The 24,833-nt window shown below is 45.7% G+C and overlaps 2 protein-coding genes across 2 annotated transcripts; both read left to right on the forward strand.

The window, feature by feature from the left end:
* The first annotated feature begins 1,224 nt into the window (after window positions 1-1,224).
* On the forward strand, window positions 1,225-8,125 carry LOC117867144 (alpha-1-acid glycoprotein-like). The gene is made up of 6 exons (XM_034751929.1): window positions 1,225-1,449; window positions 3,485-3,627; window positions 4,775-4,848; window positions 5,439-5,540; window positions 6,315-6,415; window positions 7,728-8,125. Exons 1-6 carry the CDS (start codon window positions 1,336-1,338, stop codon window positions 7,800-7,802), a joined length of 609 nt encoding a protein of 202 aa, XP_034607820.1. The 5' UTR covers window positions 1,225-1,335; the 3' UTR covers window positions 7,803-8,125.
* Window positions 8,126-11,267: 3,142 nt separating this feature from the next.
* LOC117867237 (alpha-1-acid glycoprotein 1-like) lies at window positions 11,268-22,891 on the forward strand. Its single transcript, XM_034752102.1, has 6 exons — window positions 11,268-11,580; window positions 12,508-12,650; window positions 14,089-14,162; window positions 14,871-14,981; window positions 19,137-19,240; window positions 22,743-22,891. Exons 1-6 carry the CDS (start codon window positions 11,467-11,469, stop codon window positions 22,761-22,763), a joined length of 567 nt encoding a protein of 188 aa, XP_034607993.1. The 5' UTR covers window positions 11,268-11,466; the 3' UTR covers window positions 22,764-22,891.
* The last annotated feature ends 1,942 nt before the right edge of the window (window positions 22,892-24,833 follow it).

Raw genomic sequence — 24,833 nt, forward strand, 5'->3', positions numbered from 1 at the left:
AATTCCAGCACAAAGCAGGTGATCTAGTTACACTGGGTTTCTACATCCAACAGGTGTCCTCTGAGGGTTTCTGGAACCATTTAGAGAGGAAGGATAATGGTTCTGGGGTTAAGGCACTGGATTGGGACTTGGAAAAACTGGGTTCCATTCCCACTCTGCCACAGATTCAATTTGTGGCCTTACAGAAATGAAGTAACTTGCCTCTGTTTAATTCTCCCTTTCTACCTCCCTGGTCTGTCTTATCTACTTAGACTATAAGCTCTTCAGAGTAGAAACCAGCCTACTCCATTTATGTAGTGTCTAGCACAACAGAACCCCAATTTCATTTGGGGCTCGTAGCTGTTGTGTAATAAAAATAAATGATGATTTCTTATCTGACTTAGCAGAAGTTAGTATGGGAGGAGGCCAAGCCTAGAGGGGCTCACCTCAAACTCCTGAAGATCCCACTTAGGCAGTGATGGAGGCCACACCTGACAGACACATTCAAGGCAGCATCTCAGAAAGGAAATGCAAAAGTACCCATCAATCTAGGTAGAAAAGCAGACAGTAAAGGTAAGCTGAAAGGAAACATAAGGAAAGAAGGATGAGTAGTTAAAAGCTTGGACATTATTACAAATTGATTTAATACTGAGGGGTTAATTAATTAGAAATATGGACAGTTATTGGTGTAAAATAGATAAGCCCTTAAGCAGTGACAATCATCTGCCATCAGCAAGAAATAAGGAAGGAACAGTGTAGAGGAAGTTGAAGCCATTATACCTCATTAGCAAGCAGGCACATCCCATCCACTGATGAGTACAATTGGGCTGGGGAAGGGGAGCAGCGGGGGAAAGTTTTTCATGAACAGTGTAGCAAGTTGCTGAACTCCATTTCAATTCACCCCATTTGCTCCCCCTTTTATAAAGCACTTCTGTGAATATTTGTGCAACCAACATTGTCTCTGTATGAATGTTCAAGGGAAATTAATTTCAGTTGATGCAAACAGAAACCAATTATTAGAAAATGAGTTTGTCTATAGATCTGTTTAAAGGGCTTTTTACATTATGAACGAAGGAAAAGCCTGTCTGTCAACACACCCCATAAAACAAAAACAAATTTAGCCTTATCTTAGAAGTTTAACAGAACAGCACCTCTCATTGCTTCATCACTATGCAAATAGAACATTGGCCAAGTCACGTACAGGTCGCCAGCAAATTCCTGGATTCTGAGGCACATTTGGGAAATTTGAGATTTGTAGCCATGAACGTCTATAAATACAGATACCTGTGTTGAGATGAGAAACTTCAGCTGGTGAGTTTGATTCCACTGCTTCTCACTTCCCTTCAAAAAGAAATCATGGCACTGGCCTGCATTGCTATTATTCTTGGTTCAGCACATCTCCTTACTGCTAAACCCCTGGATTGTGAGCCTCTAGCTCCAGAAACCATGGACAATGCTACAATGACCAAGGTAAGAAGTGCCCTTGGAAGGGCATCAAATTCTGATGCGTATATTCTAGATGGGGCACTCAGAGGTTCATGAAGGACCTGTCCTAGACCAAGGCACAGGCTAGGCATTCAGGCAAGGGAACCATTTAGTAAAATTAACCATATAGTCAGGCTTTTAATCTTACAAGCTGAGTTGTATTTATACCTCATCAGTACCCCCGAAATATAAATTACTGAATGGAGACTGGGCAACAACAGTGTGCTCTGCAGGTTTTAACCCAAGACCTGGAGATGTTTGCATTCCAAGAGATAGACCCAGGAGGGAACCCTTAGAAATGAGAGGGAGAAGACCTGACAGAGCTCATCCATCCACATGGGCCAGGCCAGGATTGGTCCCTGAGGAACATTTTCTAGTGCCTTCCGCACCTACTTTTAAACATTCCAAGCGATGGGGATTCCAGAAGCATGGGCCTCTTCCCCCAAAAAGTATCCTTGAAACCTTAGGGCCCTCAGCATCCTACTGTTCATGCCACTTATTTTACTGGGGATTCTTAATAAATCTCTCTCTGAAGAGGTGCCAGTGACCGTGGAATCAATGTGAAGGGAGTGCCAAAATGGCAGCTAAAAATCAACATTTACAGTCTGGAAACTCAGGTGGAGCGCTGCCCTCTGCAGATATAGGAAAAAATAAAGCCAGCATAAAACCAATTGACCTCCTTCCCCATTCTGTGAGCCACTCACAGCCGTAACCAGTTAGCTCTTGCAGATGAAGGATGCCTGCAGGGCAGCTAGCTTCTGTCTTTACAGGGCTCATGAAGGGGCTCAGGGACTCTTCCAGTTTTCTCAAATGATGCCAGCAGTTCCAGCCATATTTTGTTGGAGTCAGCCCCTTGGCAGGGAACATGACTGCCCCTCTCTCCTCTTGTACCATGTGCTGCCACAGCTGTCACTATGTCTCCTTTTTCCTGTCCACTTTCTTTACATGTCTCCACTGCTTAATTTGTCCCAGGGCTCAGCCCCGGCACCTCTGGGCGTCCCATGTCAGTTATGAAAGTAAAAAAATTGCTTGAGCCCCAGAAACCTCCTTCATTACAAATTAAGCACTGCATGTCTCCTTTCCCGTCTTTTCTGTGTCCCCTCTTCCTTTTGATTTCTTATTCTTTTTTGTTTGTTGGCCTGGTTTTGCCAATTCTTCTCCCTGCCCCCGCCCCATAACTCGGATTCCCCCTCCCTACTTCATCAGTCAGCAGAAGACACACCGTGCTACTGGGAGTGGGGGTGGGGCAGAGTTGCTATCCAATGCAGCGCTAAGTGCCATGGGAGCAAAGGAGAGGAGTTTAGCACAATGAGCTGCCGGCTGAGCCTGAACCCCTGTACACATGAGCCGTTCCCACTCGCAGCTACATTACACAAGGCAGTAGGGAGGGCAGGTGGAGGACTTTCAAAGAGCCACCATCCTCTTTGCCAGTGGACGATGCAGTATGTTTATTCCATGGGGAATGGTATTGGCATCTTGCAACTTTCCTCACCCACAGCTTTCCCTTCTCCTGGGCACATGGTCCAGCACAGCCCCTCCCCACAAGTTTGAAAACAGTGTATTACAGTGGTCCCCTCCTCGAATACTCACCATGACTTTGGGGGGAAATGGGCAGCATGGTGGTGGCCTGGGGTCACATACATGGCATAGAGCATTACACAGAGTGCTTTGATGGCATAAGGAGAAGGTGGTTGTGGCTTTTCAGCACCTTGATCCTCTTTCAAAGGAAGCTTTAGTTCCATCAGGTAAGAAGAGGCGGCTATCACCACCAGCTGTGAGAAGAGCATGGGGTAACAGGCAATCTGCCATAAAACTTACTGCCACAAAAAAATAGATCTATTTAAGTTGTAAGTTCAGGAGAGAGACCATTCTCCTCTGTGTCCGCACAGTGACTTGTACAACAGGGGTCCTGATCCTGACTGGGACCAAAGACAAATAAATAATTACACATACACACACGTTGAGGCTTATAGGGTCTCCTAACAATTGGTTTCTTTTTCTTCCCTCCTCATCTTCACAGCTGCTGGGCAAGTGGTTCTACATTGGTGGGGCCTCACAGCACCCACCCACCCTACAGGAGATGAAATTGATAAAGAACGCTTATTTCTTCTTGTACCCTAGCAGCCTTCAAGACAAGTTCCTCGTCACAGAAGTCATGAAACTGTAAGAGCATTAACACAGACCTTACGGACAGTGACATGCTCCCTTAGTCAGGGAAAATATTTACACTAACATTTCCCTCAGTAGGGCCAGGTACCAGGAACCATCAGTAATGAAACAGAACATGCAAGTCTTTCTTGCAAAGTCTTTCTATGCTTGAAGGTCCCTGACTCACACTGAGGCTGCATATGGCTATTCCATGCTTATCCAAACCACTACCAAGAGCCAACGTGCAGCCTTCCCTAACTCCATCTCTTCCTCTTAGGCAGGGGTGGGCAAACTTTTTAGCCCGAGGGCCATATCGGGGAATAGAAATTGTATGGAGGGCCAGGAATGCTCACAAAATTGGGGTTGGGGTGCAGGCTCTGGGGTGGGGATGAGGAGTTTGGGGTGCAGGAGGGTGCTCCAGGCTGGAATTGAGGCATTTGGAGAGTGGGAGGGGGATCAGGGCTGGGGCAGGGGGTTGGGACATGGGGAGAGGCTCAGGGGTGCAGGCTCCGAGCGGCGCTTACCTCAAGCGGCTCTCGGAAACAGTGGCCTGTTCCTTCTCCGGATCCTACGCGGAGGCGCGGCCAGGCAGCTCTGCATGCTGCCCCATCCATAGGCACCACCCCCGCAGCTCCCATTGGAGCACGTAGGAGCCGGACCACGGCACGGTTTCCGAGAGCCGCATGGTGCAGCCCCCGATCCTGCACCCCGGCTGGAGCGCCAGAGCGGGACCAAGCTGTGTGGTGAGGCTCGCGGGCCGTAGTTTGCCTACCCGTACTGTTAGGCCTTCTCATTCAGAGTAGTCCTTGATCTTCTGGACAGCAGGCTCCACTGTTGTCTGACCTTTGGCCTGCATTGTACATGTTCTGTATCTGGGCAAGGGCCATTAAAATCCAGGGCTGTCAATCCTGCATCAAATCCTATTCTCATACACACAAAGTGCTACTCTGGAACAGAAGGGTGGACTCAGCTACTCTGACAATCCCTTCAGATTTACCTCAGTTGACTGGGATGCTAATGTAATATACATACAAAAAGATTGCGTGCAGAGCTGCGTTTGATAGAGGCATGTAATTCCCATTGGCTAGCAACTGAATTTAACTCAGAGCCATAAAGCATCACCCTCTGTGGTTACTCCCCTGATTAGTCTCTTCCCCTTTAGGAAGGACAAGTGTGTGGTGAACAACTCCAGTTACATTTCAGTCATCCGGGACAATTTTACAATGATCCTGCACGGTAAGAATCCAGAGATGCTAGGGAGAAAAGCAGAAATGTCCAGTGCATCCCACTGGGAAGGGTGGACTGAGTTGTGGTTGGAGAGGTAGGAAGGTTTTTCTCCTACATTTCACTTCCTCATTTCTACCACACATTTATCTGGTCCCACAGCAGAGTTGGGTGACCGATCTGAATCCAAGGGTCAGCTTCCCCAACTTGGCAGGGGATAATTTCCTCCCCTCGTGGGCAATTCTTTGCAACATGCTCATTACAGAGATGTAAGGATTTGTCTGTAACAAGTCATTTCTGTACCCAGCGTAGTGGCCTCCATATGCAATAAACACACAGAACTGCCAAAGGTGGTCATTCTGCTATCAGCTAACACTAGTTTCCAAAAGGGTTTAGCCTGCTGGCGTGAAGAGGTCAGCACAGCCACGTTGGTCTGCCAAGCCATATTTAAACACCAGTTTCTAGGTCTGTATGAGTTGAGCTTTTTACACCTATGCACAGTTCCACAGAATACAGTCAAATGCCCTTGCAGGTTTATATTACACTTCTCCTGAGATTTGGACCGAATACTCTAACCACCCCTTGTGCCTGTTCTCCTGAAGGGCCAAATGAAAGTTCCGTAGCACAACTTATCAAGAGCAGCTCCGGAGACACTATGACACTATACCACATTGATGGGACCTACAAAGGGTTATCGATCTCGGGTGAGTAAACCACATCCCAGCACCAGAAAAGGACCTAGATAGCCAGAGATGCTCTATGTAGCCCTGTTACCATAGCATCTCTCAAACATTAATGAATTTATCCTCACAAACCACCTACAAAGTAGAGCAGTTTAATTATCCCCATTTTACAGGGAAGGAACTGAGGCACAGAGTAGATTAAGTGCCTTGCCCAAAGGCACACAAAAAGAGCCTGGAACTGAATGCAGGTCTCTCAAGGACCAGTGCCCTAAACTTCAAGAGTATTCTTCCTTCTGATCTGCTCCTGGAAAAGTGGCTGCAAGACCTGAGAAAGAGAAAGGCAGGGACAGGGCATGAAAATTAAGTAGCTGCCTAGTTGGGGCTGGGCAGAAATTGTGGCTGATTCTAGATCTTTTAAAACACCGTGCATATGCTTAACAATTATCTAGGTCCTAGGACAAGAAGATTGTGGCCAGGATGGTAAATATTTAAAACCTCAGAACCAGTTTTGAGCCACTGGAGATGGGCTGACCAGACAAGTCTCTTCTATCCCCTCTCTTACCCAATAATAATAATAGGGGAAATAGAGGGTCCCAGCAAAGAAGAATAAAGAGGGGATGCCGCTCCCTTAGCTCAAGGGGGAGAGGCACGTGCTTTTGGAGTAGGAGATGAGTGCTAGCCTTTGTTACTGTGAAAGCCTCAGATTGACCGTAGGTACAATGCAGCCACTACACCTCGTAAAATTAACTCTGCCAAATGATTTGCTGCAATTTGTTGTTTCATCTTTAAAAACAGCCCGGACCCAAAACTTGACCACAGAGCAACTGGAAGAATTCGAAACTCAAATGGCATGCCTTGGATTGAAGGAAGAGGAAACAGTCTATACTTCAGTGAAGGTAAAAAATCAACATGGGGTTCCTATGAGAGTTATCAAGCCATCTTTAGAGCTTCAGAATCACATTGAAATTACCAGGAGCTGGAATCAAATTAAATGCTCCAGACTCCTCCCTGAAAAATGGCTTTTTTTTTTTTAAAGTGTAGTAACCCAAAGCAAACCCCAACATGTAACATATTCAAGAACATGCACTGCACCATGATGATATGGTATAATGAATGGGCTAGTGAGCCATCCACTGCCCTTTAATTAACAGAATCAAAACTGCTCAACCATCTGCTATAGAACTTATCCTGGTAACCCCAGTGGAGACTCTCCAGTTGCTCCAGGTGAGCGGGAGGTTCTAAGCTAGCTGTCCTCATGAAATGCCAAGTGTGCACCATAGGGACAACCATGAAGTTCCCTAGTGGCCACAAAGGTATTCACAGCAAGTATTATATAAACCAGAAAGAATACAGGAGCAAACCCTCTACTCCCATGCCTTGACAGGAATTAAACAGAGAACTTTAGCTGCACAGACCCCTTCCCCAAAAGAAACATAAGCTTCACAGTTATTGTAAAACTGATAGGCACTGACCAGGTACCAGGCTGGTGTTAGATCAGAGTCCTTCCCTTCCAAAGCGCCTAATCCTTGGCTTCCTTGGGGAAGTGCCACCAGACTCCACATTCACCAGTTCATTCCTTAATCCTCTCAAGTCTTTTGGAATCCTGTCAGGTTTAACCACCACCATAGTGAAAACTGGGATTGCCAAATCCAGAGCCTCCAAAAACATTGAGACAGTGTGCAATGATTAAGGCCAGACATACTCAGGCCCATTTCATAAATGCTTCTTCCTTCCCTCTGAACAGCCAGCTCTCCCCAATAGCTGGCTGGGGCAGCTGTTAGACCTTAATGAGCTAATGATAGGCAATGCAAACCCACACAAGAAATACTGCATTTTAACAGCTCCTCTCCCAGCGAAGGGGTTTCACCTTTAACATTCACCTCAATTTGCTTGCTTGACAAAAGCTTCGCTGCTGAGCAAGCATATTGTTCGTATTCCCAAAGCAGCAATGAGACAAGTCCACATCCTAGCTGAAGCAATTTAAATCTTTAAATAGAGAGAAGAAACTGTTCTTGCGACACAGCTTCTTGCCTTAGAGGCTGCTGAAGTTGACACTATTTTAGCCTTTTGAGGATTCTAGTGTGTTAGGCAGGAGGAATTTGAAAATGCACAAGAAATAGTGCTAGTTTTGCTGTAAGAAAATCCTGTAATACTGAGAGCAAATTCTATACACGCAATACTGATTCTCACCTTTGTTCATCTCTGTAGGATTTGTGTCCCATGGAAGAAGAAACAGATGACAAAAAGCACTCAGTTGAAGTGGTAGAACCATCACTGGGGTAACTCACATTGCCATAGCAACGTTGCCCTCCACACTGGATATCAGCAGTTGTTCATTCTCTTCTACCTGTTTAGCAACTGAAGGATCTCCCCTTGTCACATCTGATCATGTGGTTTCTTTGGCACAAACTACTGACATTTTCATTTTCTGTGTTCTGCACCTTTAAATTTCTAAGCAGTCTTCATGCATGCAGAGCTCAGCAATCATTTGTTCTCACTTCTTAGTGCAGACTTTCACAAAGGAGACCCACACACTATGCTCTCGCCCGAAGACTTTACTTTTGTTCTTTCTTGTCGATTTAAAAATAAAGATAAATCTGACTGACGGTAACTGTTTGCTCTCCAAGTATGGCAAAAAACCACAAATACCAGCTTTTTTTCCCCCTACAGTAAAGGTCTTGTACTGACATCTGCCCCTTCAAGCAGCACTTACTATGCCCAAAAACATTACACACACACACACCCCTTCAAATATTCTATAAAACGACTGTAACATAGCATCATAACACCTGGGAAAAATCCTGAGTTAATGGCCATTCACTACTAAGCCAGCAGTGCCATGGTAATGGGCCATGAGAAAGCTGTCATTTTTTTCTGAGAGAGAGAGAAAGGAGATGGAAGAGATTTGCGTATGAATCAAAATTGCAGCCAAGATTTAAAGAAAGAGAATTTCTTTTGTCTTATTCTCTCCTGTCGCCTGTTTGGTTTCCCTGCTGGGCAGCTTTGCTCCCCTACATGGGAACTAGGAACAGCAGCAGTGTTAGTGAAACCCAGTAAGGACCTGATCCAGCTCCCATTAGAAGTCAAGGGAAACATTCCATTTTACTTCAGTGAGAGTTGGAACAGGCCCTAACATCCCAGTCTCTCAGGTATCAGCTAAGAGGTGAGTTGGGAAAGGGAACAGCTGACTTAAAAGATTCCTCCCTGCTTCAGTACTAGGTGTCACAATATCCCTACCCACTCACTCACCATATCCAGAAGCGGCATTGCATGGTCTTTGGCCATGTTGCCAGGAAAGCTAAACACAACCCAGCACACTGTGTTCTCAAATTTCCATCGATGCACAAAGGGGTGCACCCCCGGACCTTATCTAGCACCACCGTGGGGCTGCCCCAGAGATTCATGGATTCACAGGATTGAGCCAGATCTGGGAACGTCACTATACGATGTCTGGTGCAGCGCCATCAACTGTGGTCCCTTTGGCTGGTGCAACAGTCCACGGTAGACTGTATGTGTTTGTTTGATTGATGAACTCAGGAATGGATGCAGAGGAAACCTTTCAACTTGTTCTGAAATTTTACAAACTATAGCTTCAAAACTAAATGTTGATATTATTTTAGGGCCTGATCCCACAGCCTCCCATGCATAGAGGTTTCATTAACTTCACTGGGACCATCTCATACAAAAGGCCAGGAGGACCAGAGTATATTAAAGATGAAAGGCACCCTACCCTGCAGGGTGAGGAACACAAAGTGGGGAGAAAATGAAAATACTGTGTAGGACACATCGTGCTCCAGGGCTCTGATGAGAATCCACCCCTCACCCTTTGAAGACAATGACAGTCCAAATGGAACTGCGGTACTATGCCCATCACAGCCTCCACGAGCTCCACTTGCTGGGGGAGTCACACTGTCTAACCACAATGTTACCGACATCCCGCACAATTCCTTAGGGAATCTTTACCAGGGCACAGTCAAGATTGCTTGGGTGACTAACTGTGAATTTTTCCTTCTTTGAAATTTTTGGAGCATTTTCACCTTTTAATTTCATCTCTTTTTAATGTTTGCGGATCTTTATAAGGTTTGCAATAAGACTGGAGTCAGTGATAGGAACTTCCAACAGAAAAGTGCAGTATGACACTGAGTTTTGTTTCATCTGCTAACATGAAAAACCTCAGAGCTGTTTACTTCACACCAAATTAAAGCGCAGAATTCAATGCAAAAGATACTTTTTTAAAATCATGGAAATTTCCCAGAAAGACCCCTCATTATTTAATCAGATACAATGTGGCTATTACATATACATTTCCCCAGTAGATTTATTCCCCCCAAAATGGCTGGCTGGTTTTTATAGATATGAGGGTGAATAAAATAGATTCCTGTGCCCAGATGAGCAACTTCAGCCAGAGCATTTTATTCCACCTCCCTTCAAGTGAAGCCCTGGCACTACACTGGTCTACATGGCTGCTGTTCTCAGCTTAGCACATCTCCTCACTGCTCAATCTTTGGATTTTAAACTACTTCCACAAATACCAGATAACACTACAGCATTCAAGGTAGGAAAAGCCCAAGGTAGGGTCATGCTTCTTCTGGCAGTTACACCCCAGATCCAAGCAAAGGCTGGACAAGAACTGTACGGAGAAGACAGTTCATTAATGTGTTCACATCAGATGTACAGAACCCAGAATTTACATCACAAAGATCTCTCAAATATAAAACCCTGGCTAACATACTAACGCCCCAGGCAAGACATCAGGAGACCTGGTGCTTATGACTATTCCTGCCTCTTCTACAGACTTACTGTGTGACTTTGGGTAAGTGTCAGTCCCTGCGTGCCTCAGTTTCCCTACCCCCCAAAGAACTGAGAATTCAATACTTTGTCACCAGAAATTTCACAAACCCCACAACTTCTAACCAGGACTTCATTATGAACAGCAGTTTTCTTTTGCTTTGAAGGTTTCACTTTGCCCTACATCCAGGTAGCGATTTAGCGATGGGAAGAAAGGGGAGGAGCAGGATGGGAAATTGGTGTCTAATAGCCAATAGACTTCCAGTTGCAAAAATGTTTGCTGCACAGCGTTGATCTGATTGCACATCCCTTCCAATACGCACAGCCAGAGATGCATCCTGTGTTTATACTGCATCGCTGCCCCACTCATCACCAGAGCCACTACAGACTGACCCCCTGGAAGGACTAAAATGGGGGACGAGTCATTATAGAATCTCTCAGTTAATAAGGTTTTTAATTTTTATATATTGCAGCTTTGAACTGGTTGGGTTGATATAATCCAATGGCCTCATCTTGCAGCGTGTGTGTTTCACTCCCACTGAAATCCATGAGCAGTGTGAGGAAGGACTGCAGGATCAGGCAGGTTACAGATGAAAAGAACCCTGCAGGGATGGAATATGTAAGGGGTAGAAAATGCAAACCAGGTGCTCGGTCACCGCCCTCCAGAGCTTTGGAGAAAATCCCAATCAGCCACATGTGAGGGCAATGACACAGAACTCAGTTCCAGCCCTGCCAGAGTTCAGCCTATCGCAGCCTGTGTGCACGTAATGGGGCCCACTCACTATTGCAATGCACGATACCAAAGTCCTTTTTTGCAGTGGAACCAAAGACCCTCAGAGGTACCTTTCAAAGAACCACCTTAAAGTAGCACGTCACATGCATTAGTTCAAAGCCAGTGTTCATGCCAAATTAAAGTTCTGACTGCAGTGCAAATGATGCAGCTTTTATCTGGGCAATTTCCTGGAAAGGTACATCATTGCTTCATCTCCACACAAATGCTACGCGGACTGTCTCTGATACATGCACCTAGCAGATTTGCCCTGACACAATTGGACAGTTCAACAGTTGCACAGAAATCTCTATACACAGATTCCCAAGCGGAGACGTTTCAGTCAGAGGGATTCATCCCACACTCTCTCATCTCCCTTGAAGAGAAGCCATGGCACTAGCCTGCTTTGTTACATTTCTTAGCTTAGCGCATCTCCTCAGCAGTATGCCCCTGCAATGTGAACTCCTGCTTCCACAAATCCCAGACAACACTACAGCATCCAAGGTAAGAAAAGCCCTGCAGTGGGTTTTACTTCTTCTGGCGATTACACTCCAATTCCATGCAATGACCAGGAAGGAACTAGGCAGTGGGGACCATCCACAAAGATATTTGGGTCTTATGTTACAGGGTGAAGCGCACACAGTTTACATCACAATATAATACTCTCTCATATATAAAACCCAAGATAAAAAGATTAAAGTACAGGATTAGGAATCAGGAAACCTGGATTCTCTTCTTGTCTCTACAACAAACTAATCTATGCATCTTCTATGCCTCAGTTTCCCCATTTGTAAAACGTGGAGAATACTTCCCTACCTAGCAAACATTGAATTCAAATACATTTGCCACCAAAATATAACACTACTGTAAGCACTTAAGTAATATATTATGTCACTATATAAATAGCAAATATTAGGTGGTAGTAGACCTGATGGAAAATGGGAAAGAATCCATACATGTTGTGACATATTCATAAATATTTTCAGTCCCGTTGCATTTTGTAATAGCCCCGTTCTCTTTCCCCCCCCCCCCAAATTCCCCTGGGATTATATTTCAAAATCAGAATTTCAAACTTGAAAAGTTTCCAAAATAAATTAAAGTTTTAATGCAAAACAAATCCCACAATGTGACTTCACTGACCATTTAAAAGTGACCGAAGGGTGAAAGGGAAAAAAAAAACAGAAACCAAAAGTCACCTTAGAAAAATCAACATATTCAAAATTTTTATCCACCATAAAGAATGCTGTTTCTTTCTCTCTTTTGGCTATTCTTGCTAGTTTTAGTGAGAGAACTTGACAGGGGCAAAACGCAGTACAGCAGAATGTGAGAGCAAGACTTGTCACTGTAAAGACAAGGCATTCATTTTCCCTCTTGGAACTCCATAAGAGTCTCTTATTCTATTCTCCTCTCCTGCCCACTTTATCTTCACAGCTGCTGGGGAAATGGTTCTACATAGCTGGTGCTTCACAGTTCCCCTTTCACCTGCTGGAAATGGTGCTGATAGATAATGGTTATCTTGATGTGAACCCTACTGAACAGGAGCAGGAGTTACTCATCAACCAGCATGTCACAGTGTAAGACTCTTCAATGCCTCCTCTTCTTCCCTTTGTCCATCTGTGCACCTATCTTATTTTTATACCATAATATCCCCCTTACCCCATAGACTTTTCAGCACAAGGTTTTAATTAGCATCACCTGAACAAGGGAACGTTTGTTAAAAGTTTCTCTATTAATTTTTTTCCCCAATGATTTGTATGTCTCTCTGTCTCCCCTCACTAGTTCATGTCTGACTAAGCCTCCTACTAACAACGCTACAAGAGTTTAATTTAGTCCCACCATCCTATTATTATTTGAGGGAAGTTATATGGCCTGTGTTACACAGCAAGTCAAACTAGATGATCACACTGGTCCCTTCTAGCTTTGGAATCGATTGGTTTGGGGGTTTTTCTTTCCCTTGTTTTTTTTTTTTTTTTTTTTTTTTTTTTGACCTCTCCCATGGTCCTTGCAGCCAGGTTAGATTCTTTCTTGCTCTCCTAATCAGTCTCTCTCTAGGTACCCTGCATCCATATTAATGTACCAGACTGTCCCCTGCAACACAAAGGCTGCCTGCTTATGTTGTATATGCCAGACCATGAACGTTCATGCACCGTGAAAACTTACCTACGAGCATTGGGCTGTACCACGAGCCATGCATTGCAACCCCATCTCTGCCTTGCTCTGTCGCGGCCTTTGCAGATTGAATCCCTCCTCTCCAACCATCAGGTTCTATCGTGGTCCTGGCAGGACCTCTTCAGGTTTGCCCAGCCCTCCTCAGTTACTTGTGCTCACTCTGACCTGTAGATAGATAGAGGCCATCAGTCTGGCACTAAACTCTCTTCTGTTTCACATATGAGATGGAAGAAGCTGGGCATATCCTGAATTCCCTGCAGTATTTATACTTTATATAAGCGTACCAATGTACCGCACAATACACCAGTGTATGTAATACACACAGACACTAGGTGCTATGTGAAGGTATGTAGCTCCCATCAATTTATATAAGTACCTTCCTGGGGAGAAAATACTAGGCACTAAAGGAATCTTTAATCTATCAGAGAAGGGCATAACAAGAACCAGTGGCTGGAAGTCAAAGCCAGGAAATTTAATTTAGTAATAAGCCCCTCCACTCCCCCCCACCCTTTTTTTTTTTTTTTTTTTTTTTTTTTTTTTAAGAAAGTGAACAAACTACCAAGGGAAGTGGTGGATGCCCCATATCTTGATGTCTTCATGTCAAGACTGGACACCTATCTAAAAAATATACTTTTGTCAAACAAGTTACCAGGCTCAATGCAGGGGTAACTGGGTGAAATTGTATGACTTGTGTTATACAGGAGGTAAGGCTAGGCAATCTAATTATGGTGCCTTCTGACCTTAAAAACTACTCTCTCTCGACTCTAATGGTAGAATTTGCCTCCAAGTGTCTCAAGACCCTCAACTCTCTAATTATAGCCTGTTCACCCTCTCTCTTTTTAGTGGGGACAAATGTCTTTCAAACAACTCAACTTACCTTGAAGTCTCTATCAATAATGCCACCCTGATCAAGTATGGTAAGAATCTGATGCCAAGAGGGAAGCGGAGCACACAGAGGCATCATTATCTAAACATAGAGGAGGGCAAGTGGATGGGGGAGAGGGGTCAGGAGTTTGTATATTAGTTTCTCGGCTGCATCTCATTTCCCATTGCACATTTGAAGCCTCAGTACAGGGAGGAATCAGGTGACCGAACCCACCGAGAACTTGGGGGACAGATTCCCCTTTGGAATGATCCCCTCCTCATTGGGGCAGTTCTTTGCACCATTCTCAGAGAGATAAGATAGTAGTCAGAGAGCCATGCACAACCATTTATGGCTGAACACACCAAGGAATCGTGAGCCAGCTGCATACATCCATGTTAGGATGAGAGCCAGGCATCTTTGGCTCCTTAAAATCCCAGGCCATTATCTAAAAGAAGACCAAAAAACACTAAAGGCCTACTGCAACTTGTATTGAAATCAATGGGAGATTTTCTCCCACTGACTGCTGGGACTTGGACTGGGCCCTACAGCAGAAGCTACACCAGGATAGGACTTTTCTACACGTGATCAGATCCCTGAGCAGATGGTAGCAAAAGATATATTCATCTATAACCAGACCAATAAACTCATTGTCCAATATCAGCAATTCTTGCAGGTTTATACCAGGTCTTGTTACACAGAATTGGGTCGAATTTAATATTCTTACTGCCCACTCCTAACTCCCGATTGTGTTCTCGCGAAGCCAAGAACCAGCGCACCATGGGGAAGCTTATGAACAGCAGTTCCGAAGAAATTTTCCTCATTCAATACCAGATGCATAAGGAGAAGAACTACGCAGGATTGTATCTTTATGGTATGCAAACCCCATTATAAAATAACTTGAAGCGGTGATCAGAGGGTATGAAGAAGCTTCACTCCCATATAATAAAACTACATCAGAATTTTCAGTGTTGCCAGCTTTCATGATATTTGGTGGTTTTCTTGAAGCCCCAGCTCCTGGAGTTACAGGAATACATAAAAATTGCAGCTTTCATTTAAAAAAAAGTTTTTAGCCATCATAGTTGCAAAGAAAAGCTTGAAAATATGACCCAAGTGCACCCTGCAGGTTCAAAAACCAGAATGCCAATAAAAAACTCAAAATGTATTGGTTTTGTAAAAGCATGGGATTGTAAGTCAATTTCATGATCTTAAGTGGCCTAATTCATTATTTTTTCACACTTGGGGTTGGCAATACTGGAACTTATAAAGCCCCCTCACCAACTAGATCACTCTACCACTCCACGAGGTAGAACTTCTCTTTACTCCTTCTGGCTCAGAAGCAACTACATAAGGGAAAAAGTCCCAGCACTTTCCAAAGAGTGCCTCACTCCTCCAGAGCAGTCAGAGAACTGCCTACAGGGGCGGCTCTATGTATTTTGCCGCCCCAAGCATGGCAGGCAGGTGGCTTTCGGCGGCGTGTCTGCTGGAGGTCCGCTGGTAATGCGGATTCAGCGACATGCCTGTGGGAGGTCTGCCAGTCCCGCACCTTCGGCATCCCCGCTGCTGAATTACCGCCGAAACCGCGGGACTGGAAGACCTCCCACAGGCATGCCACTGAAGGCAGCCTGACTGCTGCTCTCACGGCGACCGGCAGGCCGCCCCCCACAGCTTGCTGCCCCAGGTACGCGCTTGGAGCCGCCCCTGACTGCCTAAGAACCTTTTTATAATATATATCCCTCAGCAGATCACAGGGAACTCGCAAGCACAGACAATAATGGCAGTCCCAACCACCACTTACAGTGGGTGCCTTTATAATTCACAGAAGTGACACTGGAGAACAAGTGAAGGATACGGGGCATTAGAGAGCAATGCCCAAGCGTAATCTGGTGCTTGGACCAGCACTGGGGCTGTCACTCAGGAGCGCCTTAGTTGACTGCGTTCAGGAAGGGAAGGGAAGGGTTGAGCCGAGCACCGTGGAACATTCTGGGCACCTCAGCAGTGCTGGCACAAGATGGCCCTCTGCTGGGTGCCAGTGACCTAGAACTTTTACGTTAGGAGACGTCCTGTCAGCCCACGGGATGAACAAATGGAACCCATAGCCTGGGGCTCTTTAGTGTACCGTGGGTTTCCTTGGGCTACAAATACTGATTTGGGGTACCGATCCTAAAGCAAAAATGTGCAGCTAGGATGCCATTTTCTCCCACCACATTGTGTACACCAAAAGCTGTTTAGAAGTGAACTCCACTTACCTCAAATCCTATCGCTTGGGGTGAGAAGAGATGCCATGCTATCCAGGGCCGGCTCCAGGGTTTTTGCCACCCCAAGCGGCAGGAAAAAAAAAAAAAAGCCGCCGCAATCAACGGCACTTCGGCGGCAGCTCCACCGTGCTGCTTTCTTCTTCGGCGGCGGGTCCTTCCCTCCAAGAGGGACCGAGGGACCCACCACCGAATTGCCGCCAAAGAGCCGGACGTGCCGCCCCTTCCCCTTGGCCGCCCCAAGCACCTGCTTGCTGAGCTGGTGCCTGGAGCCGGCCCTGATGCTATCCCTCTCCATCTCCTTCCATTTCCCTTCCTGTCCCTCCCACATTCTCCCTCCATGCTGTCTCCATCTTCTATCCCATTCTCATTCTTATATTGACCTCCCCTCTCTCAGTTTCCCTCCTTCTGGCTCCCCCACCTGTGTCCCTCCCACACACTCTCTCTCTCTCTGCACCCTCTCCTCAGTTTCTTGCCACCTCTTGCCCCTCTCCAGCCCCTTCAGACTCCTGCCCACTTGCCCAATCCTAGATCCCGTAGTGTGGCCATCTTCCTAGTGTGCAGCCCTGCGTCAATCTCAGTGAAAATGATAAGATATGGTAACAATCTTGACTAAGGGCAGCCTCAGTTCCACATACAGAAACTAAAGAGGAATGGCAGCCATCTTGACTGAGAGAATCCTATGGCCTCCATCCCATTGAGAGTAATGGAAGATGGCAGCCAAATCACCACAAGGGCAATATTCACAAGAAACAAATACCAAATATCATAAGAGTTGGACACTCTGTGCTCCCCTAACAGAGTGGGCCATCACTAGCCACTGAAGCCAGCCTCTCCAGTCCTGCCTGGCTCCTTTTCTGCTGGGGTGGTTTGGGGGGATGGGAGGGACGGGCTGAAGAACCACTGCCTAGAGTCCGCTGCTGAGATGGTGCCTGTGTTCTCAATCCTGCCTGAGGGAGTGGGGCTCAGGGCTGACTGAGCTGTGAGAGGGGAAACTGCAATCTAGTGCTCACAGAGCCAGCCAAGCACCCTGACAAAGGGGGCGGGGAGGATGGAACAGGTGGGACAGGCCCTTCACCCCAAGCCTTCTCTCTGTAGCTGGCAGGGGAGGGAGGCACCTCAGAAGGAGAAGCAGTGCTGAGGGGAAAAAACTCACCCAGAGCTTATGCAACCCCAGGACATGACTGGGATTCAGTCCAGCAATTTACTAAGCCAAGTCGTCAGAAATCTGGGAGCGTGTGTGTTGGCCTTTCCCCTCAGGAAAGCTCTGTAGTAGGGAGGGCCAGGTGAGCCACCTGCCTGCCTCCATGGAGGGGGAATGAAATCGCCAGGGACCAGCGAGGACAGGGCTACCCCAGCTGGTAGGTCTGAGTCGGGTCGCATGACAAGCAGGGTGAAGTGCCCATTGTTATGGTCAGGGCCGCCCAGAGGATTCAGGGGGCCTGGGGCAAAGCGGGGAAGCAGACATAAAAAAAGGCACCACCTGCTGCGGCGCTTGTACTCACCGGGCGGCGCTCCGAGTATGCGGCAGCAGCGGCGGGTCCTTCACTCGCTCCGCGTCTTTGGCAGCGCTGAAGGACCCGCTGCCAAAATGCCGCCGAAGACCCGGAGCGACTGAGGGGCCCCATGCCGCCGAAATCCCGGACCGCCGCCAGGTGAGTAGAAATTAAAAAGGTGCCTCTAGCCAGGAAAGTGATTCTCGGCCAGGGCTCGCGGGGCCCGGGCAAATTGCACCAATTACCACCCCCCCCTCGGCGGCCCTGGTTATGGTTCTGTGTCCCTCAGGACCATGAAGAATGGGCAGCAGATAAAGTATTTCACAACAGACAGAACCCCCACTGCGCCAGCCAAGGGGGAGGGGGGACACCACATGCCCAAGCTGAGGAGAAAAGTGGGAGTTGTTCTTCCCACTCTCCCGCGCTTGAGCATCCAAGAATGGGATTACACTCAGCAAGTAAGTAAGTGTCATGCCCCTCTGAGCTGCATTCCGGCTCTCCAGCCATATTAGCCCAAATGAGGCTCTGATGGTGGGTTTAAGTAGCTTTGGAAGTTCACTTCTGATTCACTGCTCAGCAAGTAGAGCACCGGTGACAGAAGAGCTGTAGATAAAGAGTTCTAGGCTAAATGTGGGAAGCACACATTTTAACAAAGGGATTATTAGGTGCCTTGTAAAACTGATATTTCTATAAAACCATCTTAATTGAAATTACATTTTATAAGCACAAAACATCAGAGGATTCATTTGCCAGTAAATATATACCACACAGCTCTGGTGCATTGAAGCAATTATGTATTAAGCATTATGCCCTGTTAATCAGGAAACCCAAGATGAGCATGTACTGACTAATGTATGACAGCCCTCCATACACACCAAAAGGTCATCATCGGCATGGTTTGGACTTCAGATGTTCTGCACCACAGCACTGACCTCTACTACACAAGCTAAAGGAGCACCACCATTGGCTATCAGCAATAGTATACTATTATCCTTTATATGAACCAGCCATTAGAGAAGTGCAACTTTACAAGTATGTTATAAATACATACCCTGTGGGGGTTAACAGTCACAGCACAGATAAAGTGACATGAATAGAGAGGAGAGAGAATCTCTTACTAGGACAACCTGGTTAAGTGTGTCAAACAGAGAGAATGAAGAAACAGGGAGGATAGGTAAGGAACATGGAAATTATATGCCTAAACTAATTATATTAATCAAGCGCCTACTAAACTGCTCTCTAATATTTAATGCTGCAATTTCTTCCTTTTAAAAACAGCCCGGAACCAAAACATGAGTAAAACTCAGTTGAAGGAATTCAGAGACCATGCTAAATGTCTGGGTCTTCGTGAAGAGGAAATAATTTATGCACCATGGCAGAAGGTAAAGTTCTCATTATGGATCAGTAAAATATCCTTGGCCCCATCTTCAGTGCCACACAACAATATTCAGAGGGGTATCGTGTTAGTCTGTATCCACAAAGACAACGAGGAGTCCGGTGGCACCTTAAAGACTAACAGATTTATTTGGGCATAAGCTTTCGTGGGTAAAAAAACCCACTTCTTCAGATGCAACAATATTGTAACCCTCAGGAGCTGGGAGGGAACAAAAGGGGCCAGCCTCAGCTACAAGGAGTTTTATAAAAAATGAATAAATAGTCTTAGATCACCGCAATGTATAGTCCAGGGGAAAACTTCCAAAGCACCCAAGTCCCATTTTCAAAAGTGACCTAGGCACTTAAGAGCTTAAATGTCCTTGTAAAATCAATGGGATTTAGACTCTTAAGTGTCTAAATCACTTTTGAAAATGGGACTTGGGTGCTTCTGAAAGTTTTACTCCCAGAAAACAAATCTTCGTGTGATGGACATGCATATTCACAGAACAATGCACCAAAAATGTGTGGTTTGTAAAGATCATGAACCTGATCACCACCTCCCCCCTCTCAGAACAGGAATTAAGTACAGGACTTAAATACAAAAAGAATATACCCACAGACCCACACTTCCATTATCTGTGATATCTTACATTTCTATAGTATCATTCATGTCAGAATAATTTATAAGCTACACGTTCAAGGAACAATTCACTTATCACTAAAATGCAGCCATCTGTGGGGAGGAACATGGCAACTGCTAACAGCACACAGCTATACCACACAACAGTTTAGAACAGGGTTTCTCAACCCATGAGTCAGAACCCAAAATTGGGTCACCAGAATGTTTTAAAGGGTCACATGGCAGCTCCTGTCCTACAGGGTTGGCTGGGCTCGACTCCCTGCTCCAGGCACTGCAACCTCTGGGGTCCCAGCACCACTCAGGTTCGGACAAGGAGTCTGGGTAGGCCACATTTAAGTGAGTGGCACTGCAACCCCATGAGGCAGGTCACAAGTCCACTCACAAATTTGTTCCAGTCAGGAGGGATCAAACCTAAGCAGCACTGTAAGCCCAGAGGTTGCAATACCCAAAGTGGAGAGCCAAGTCCAGCCAGCCCCACGGCACAGGAGCTGCCACTGTGCGGTGAATGCCAGGCAGGACCCCACCCCACCCAGGGACAGGATCCGACCAAAACCACCCCAGGGCAGGAACGTAACCAGGATGGGACAAGCGGGGCAGCCATCCAAGGTACAAAACCACGAGGGCAGCTCTGTCAGGCCAGCCCTGCATGGCAGGGCTCGGAGGGAGCGCCACTTCCACCTGACTCTCCTCAGCAGGCCACCCAGCCTGTCGGGGGAGGGAAATAACCTGAAAAAAAAAATCCAGGTGCTTGCTCACCCCGGGTCCTAAAATGCCTAGTTATGGCTCGGTCCCAGGGCCTCCACCCCCAGACTATTTATTGGGTCACAATAGGCCATAAACATTTACAAATGCACCCTGAGCCCCCAAAATTTGAAAACCCCAGGTTTAGGACATAACAGGAAATGAAGAATGCCAAAGCTAGCTGACCCTACAGGATTTAGGGCTAATTTAGCCAGAAAAAGTTATTCAGTCCAGAATTTAGCTAAAAGCGACAGATCTCTCTCTGGATCAGGCAGAAAGCGTCAGCTGAAAGCAGGGCCGCCGAGAGCGGGTTTGGGCCCTGGTGAAAAAAAAATATTTTCGGGCCCTCCAGCAAGGACAGACCGGCTAAACAGGGCCACCGAGAGGGGGGGAAGCTGTGGAAGCTGAGCCCCCTTCCGGACCGCCAGGCCCCGGTAATTTGTACCTGCTTTCCCCCCTCCTCTCATCAGCCCTGGCTGAAAGCTCTTCAACAGCACATCATCCACCCTCCTGCCCCCATTTGTATTCCAAAGCATTCCTTCAGTACAGACTCCAAAGGAAGAGCACTCCCTGTCCCTACTGCATGACCAGCCCCACTTCCAATAGAAGTTTGGGTTTTTCTAGGTCTCCCACCCAAGAAATAGCTCAAGGGTGCTGGAATTTGAAAGATTTGATAAGAACATAGCTCAAGACAGTAGAGCCAGACCCTTTTCCTGTTTCAGTTAATATACACACCTGGTTCAGAGGCTTATGTCCGAACAACTAAGGTCTCTAGGTAATTTTATAGTCCTGGCAGGCATACATTCTTTTCCGGACAAAATGGTGGTGCAGGGATAACTCTTACCATAGATGATCAGGTGCCATCTCCTCTGCTTCTTCAGGAATGTCTGTTCCTAATTAGTACCTGAAACCAGCTTCAGGTGGTCTCATTAGGCAGCTCACCACTTAGAGGTTAATAGAGAAAACCTAGTCCCAGAGAGAATCTGAGTACTTCCACACCAGAGTAACAGAGGAATTTCTCATGGGGAATCTCCCACACTTTCATATGACAATTAAGGTCAAAGGAAAACAAACTACTGAAAGTAAAGCTTTGAAACAATTGCCACTACTATATTGAACAAAATTCTAGAAAGAACAGTCAGACAACCTGAAGCCTGTCTAGATTTGCTCCTTCTTTCCCCTTTGAGCAGCCAGCTCTCCCTATAAGCCAATTTGCAATCACCTGTGGAGGTAGCTACTTGTTCCCAACAAGCTAATTATGGGTTGCTGCAAACTTAAAGTGACAATCCTACATTTGGACCAAATTTAAGTTCTGGTAAAAATCAGAAGTTTTAGAAAAAACAATAGGAATAGTCCAGGTCAGTCTTGTTCTTTCAAAGTTCTGATGAACACAGGTGCTTTCAAATAAAGAAAGATTCCCCTGTAAAGTCAGACCCAAAACCTTTGCAGCCCTAAGAATTTAAAAGGGGAAGTGACTATACCAAAACGAGGACTGACTTCTTTGATTTTTCTTGGCCAGGCTGAAAGAAATGCAAGTGAGCAGAGCAGAAGTAGTGACAAGCAAAACACATTTTAAAATGTTACATTTTCAATCTAGGGCATCAATATTAACATTGTTAAAGAAATGTGTTGACAGAGGATTTAACTTCAGTACCTCTTAAGAGTACAACTTTTTACATAATTCCTTGAGCTTCTAAAAAGGATTTCACCCATTTTAATTTATCTAGTTGTTTTCCCATACTCACTTTAGGGCATGCTTAATGTACAGGTCACAGGGTAGCATTACTGTTGTTACATATAGTTCCTACTTTATATTACAGACTTAGAAGAACTGTTAGCTGCAGTTCTTATCCCACCCAGAAAAAAAAAAAAAAAAAGTTGTATGATCATAGATCAGCAGAATCCAGGGAATGGCGTAGGAGAGGTTACAGCTATAGTAACAGTATTAACCCTGGGTAAAGCATACAATTAACACAGGCCCAGTTTCTCCCAACAAGGTGACTTAGTTCCTTTGGGGGGCTAATTTATTGCTGAGCAAAAAACAAAGAAAAGGAAGTGATTGCTCTAGAGAATTCTCTCCTGTAGGTTCCATACTGACATCAATTGTATTTGCTGCATGTTTTTCTCAGAAGGAGCTATGCCAAATGTAAGAAAACAAAAACAATTCCCCAGGCAAGGAGACCCCAGCTCCAGTACTAGGATAACTCTGAAGCTAGCACAGCTGGACATCAGCAACTGACCACTTAACCTCTGCAGCAAATAAAAGTTTTCCTTATTAGTTCTGCTGTGTATTGTTGATGCAACATCAACCAGGGGAGTTGTTCTACTAGATAGGTAGATCGGGGTTTAGTGAGGAGAGATCACAGCTAGTTTTGATTTGCCTAGTTATTTGCAAACAGACAGTTAATAGGCCAACTTTCCACATGCTGGACAAATGGCAGTAACCATGGTTGCAAACCAGCATGAAACTTGGACATTTCTTCTCTGCTGGCTCAAAGCACTGAGTTTTACACAGGTGGTTCAACAGCACCAAATGGGAAACAGAGAGCAGTTTTAACATTCGGTTCTCCACTATGGAAACATATTGATACTACTCTGAAACTCAATGTTGTGAAAACCAGAAGAGGGCACTCCTGTACTACTAAAAGTTACTGTACCAATAAGTGCTGGAAGGCACAGCTGATGTAATACACGGGGAAAAGCCTCATTTCTGTTTTCCTTTAAAACAGCTGGATAGCATACATCAGGCTGAAGTGTAAAATTGAAGCTTACCTAGTCACAAACTTGGCTACCAGAATTAGTTATCTGTTCCTATGAGGAAAATTCCTTTCTAAAACTCGTAGATGTGAATTAGAATCCCAGCTCCAAAGGATGTTTGCCTATTTCAAGGGTGAGGGAAACTGGCTGATCACTAAGCTAGCAAAAACAATGACCATGTCAGATCTCTAGGAGCCTACACCAGTGGGGGTTCCATCACTCAAAAATGGAATTGTTTCGATAGGCGGGATGTCATGAGCAGCCTGAATTCCAGTAATTCCAGCATACCAAAACCAGAAATGATCAAATGGTGTCCTATCTGTAGAGCACTTTATTACAGGCTTTCCCAGAGAACCCCTGGGTGGCCTTACATGAGCAGCTCACATCAGTTCATTAATGTAATGTCACAGCCCTATGAGGTGGGGAAGTTTTATTGTTCTTGAGCGAACTAAAATGTACAGATTAAGTGACTCACCCTGGGGTGACTCACTTGTGACAAAGCCAGGAATGGAATTCAGATTGCCTTAGTTCCAGTCCAGTGCTTAAACTAACCTTCCTCCTCTTTGAGATGAAACAGATCATAAGAAATGCAAGGAAGAGGTGGAGTAGAAAGCAAATCCCCTTTCCCCAGAGCTAATCCCTCCTAGTTCTAGATTGGTAGGTATTTCATGAGCACTGCAATTTCAATCAGTTTTGTTCCTTCATTTCTCTCAATAGGGGAGAGGAAGAATAGGTGTCATGAGTGGTTCCTATAGTGAAAATGGAATTGTAGAGGTTTACCATCTCTCAGATGTGCCCCTCATGATCTCAGGGACCAGGGCCAGCCCCACAATTAAAAACACACCTCTACCAGACAGGGACAGGCTGGCTTAGCACCATGCCCCAAAAGGTCAGTCTGGCTCTTGAGTGCCCAACAGGAGACCATTAACTCAGTAACACCCTCCACTGATAATTGCCACCAGCCTTTAGACTACAGGATCCAATCTAGGGAATGCTAACTCAAGTGATCCCGCTGATTGCAACTGCAAAAGGTAGTTTCTCAAATACTTAGGATACAACCTTGTTAAGGTTTTACAAATGAATAGAAATTCCTTGAACATCTGGAAGTACATAGGGAGCCAGTGTGGTCCTTGGAGGACTAGTGTAAAATGGTCCCCATGGTTAATTTCACTAAGCAAGGGGGTGGCTATGTTCTGCACTAGCTACTGTACTTGAATAGTCTGCCAGGGTATGCACATAGAGCACTTCATTGTTAATGGGCACTGTAAAAAGCACATCAGGACAATGCCCTTTAAAACCCAAGTGCCAATACCTCGAGGGTGCAGTCAGACTAAATAAAAGGAACTACAGATCCTCTATGCAGAAAAACGATCCAGCTATCGACCAGAATGAGAACAGAGATTCACCAGCACCCACCGCACAGACAATAGGTTGGTAATGGGATATGCTTGACTCATTCTCAT

The sequence above is a fragment of the Trachemys scripta genome, chromosome 17, assembly GCF_013100865.1.
Source record: "Trachemys scripta elegans isolate TJP31775 chromosome 17, CAS_Tse_1.0, whole genome shotgun sequence".
Lineage (NCBI taxonomy): Eukaryota > Metazoa > Chordata > Testudines > Emydidae > Trachemys > Trachemys scripta.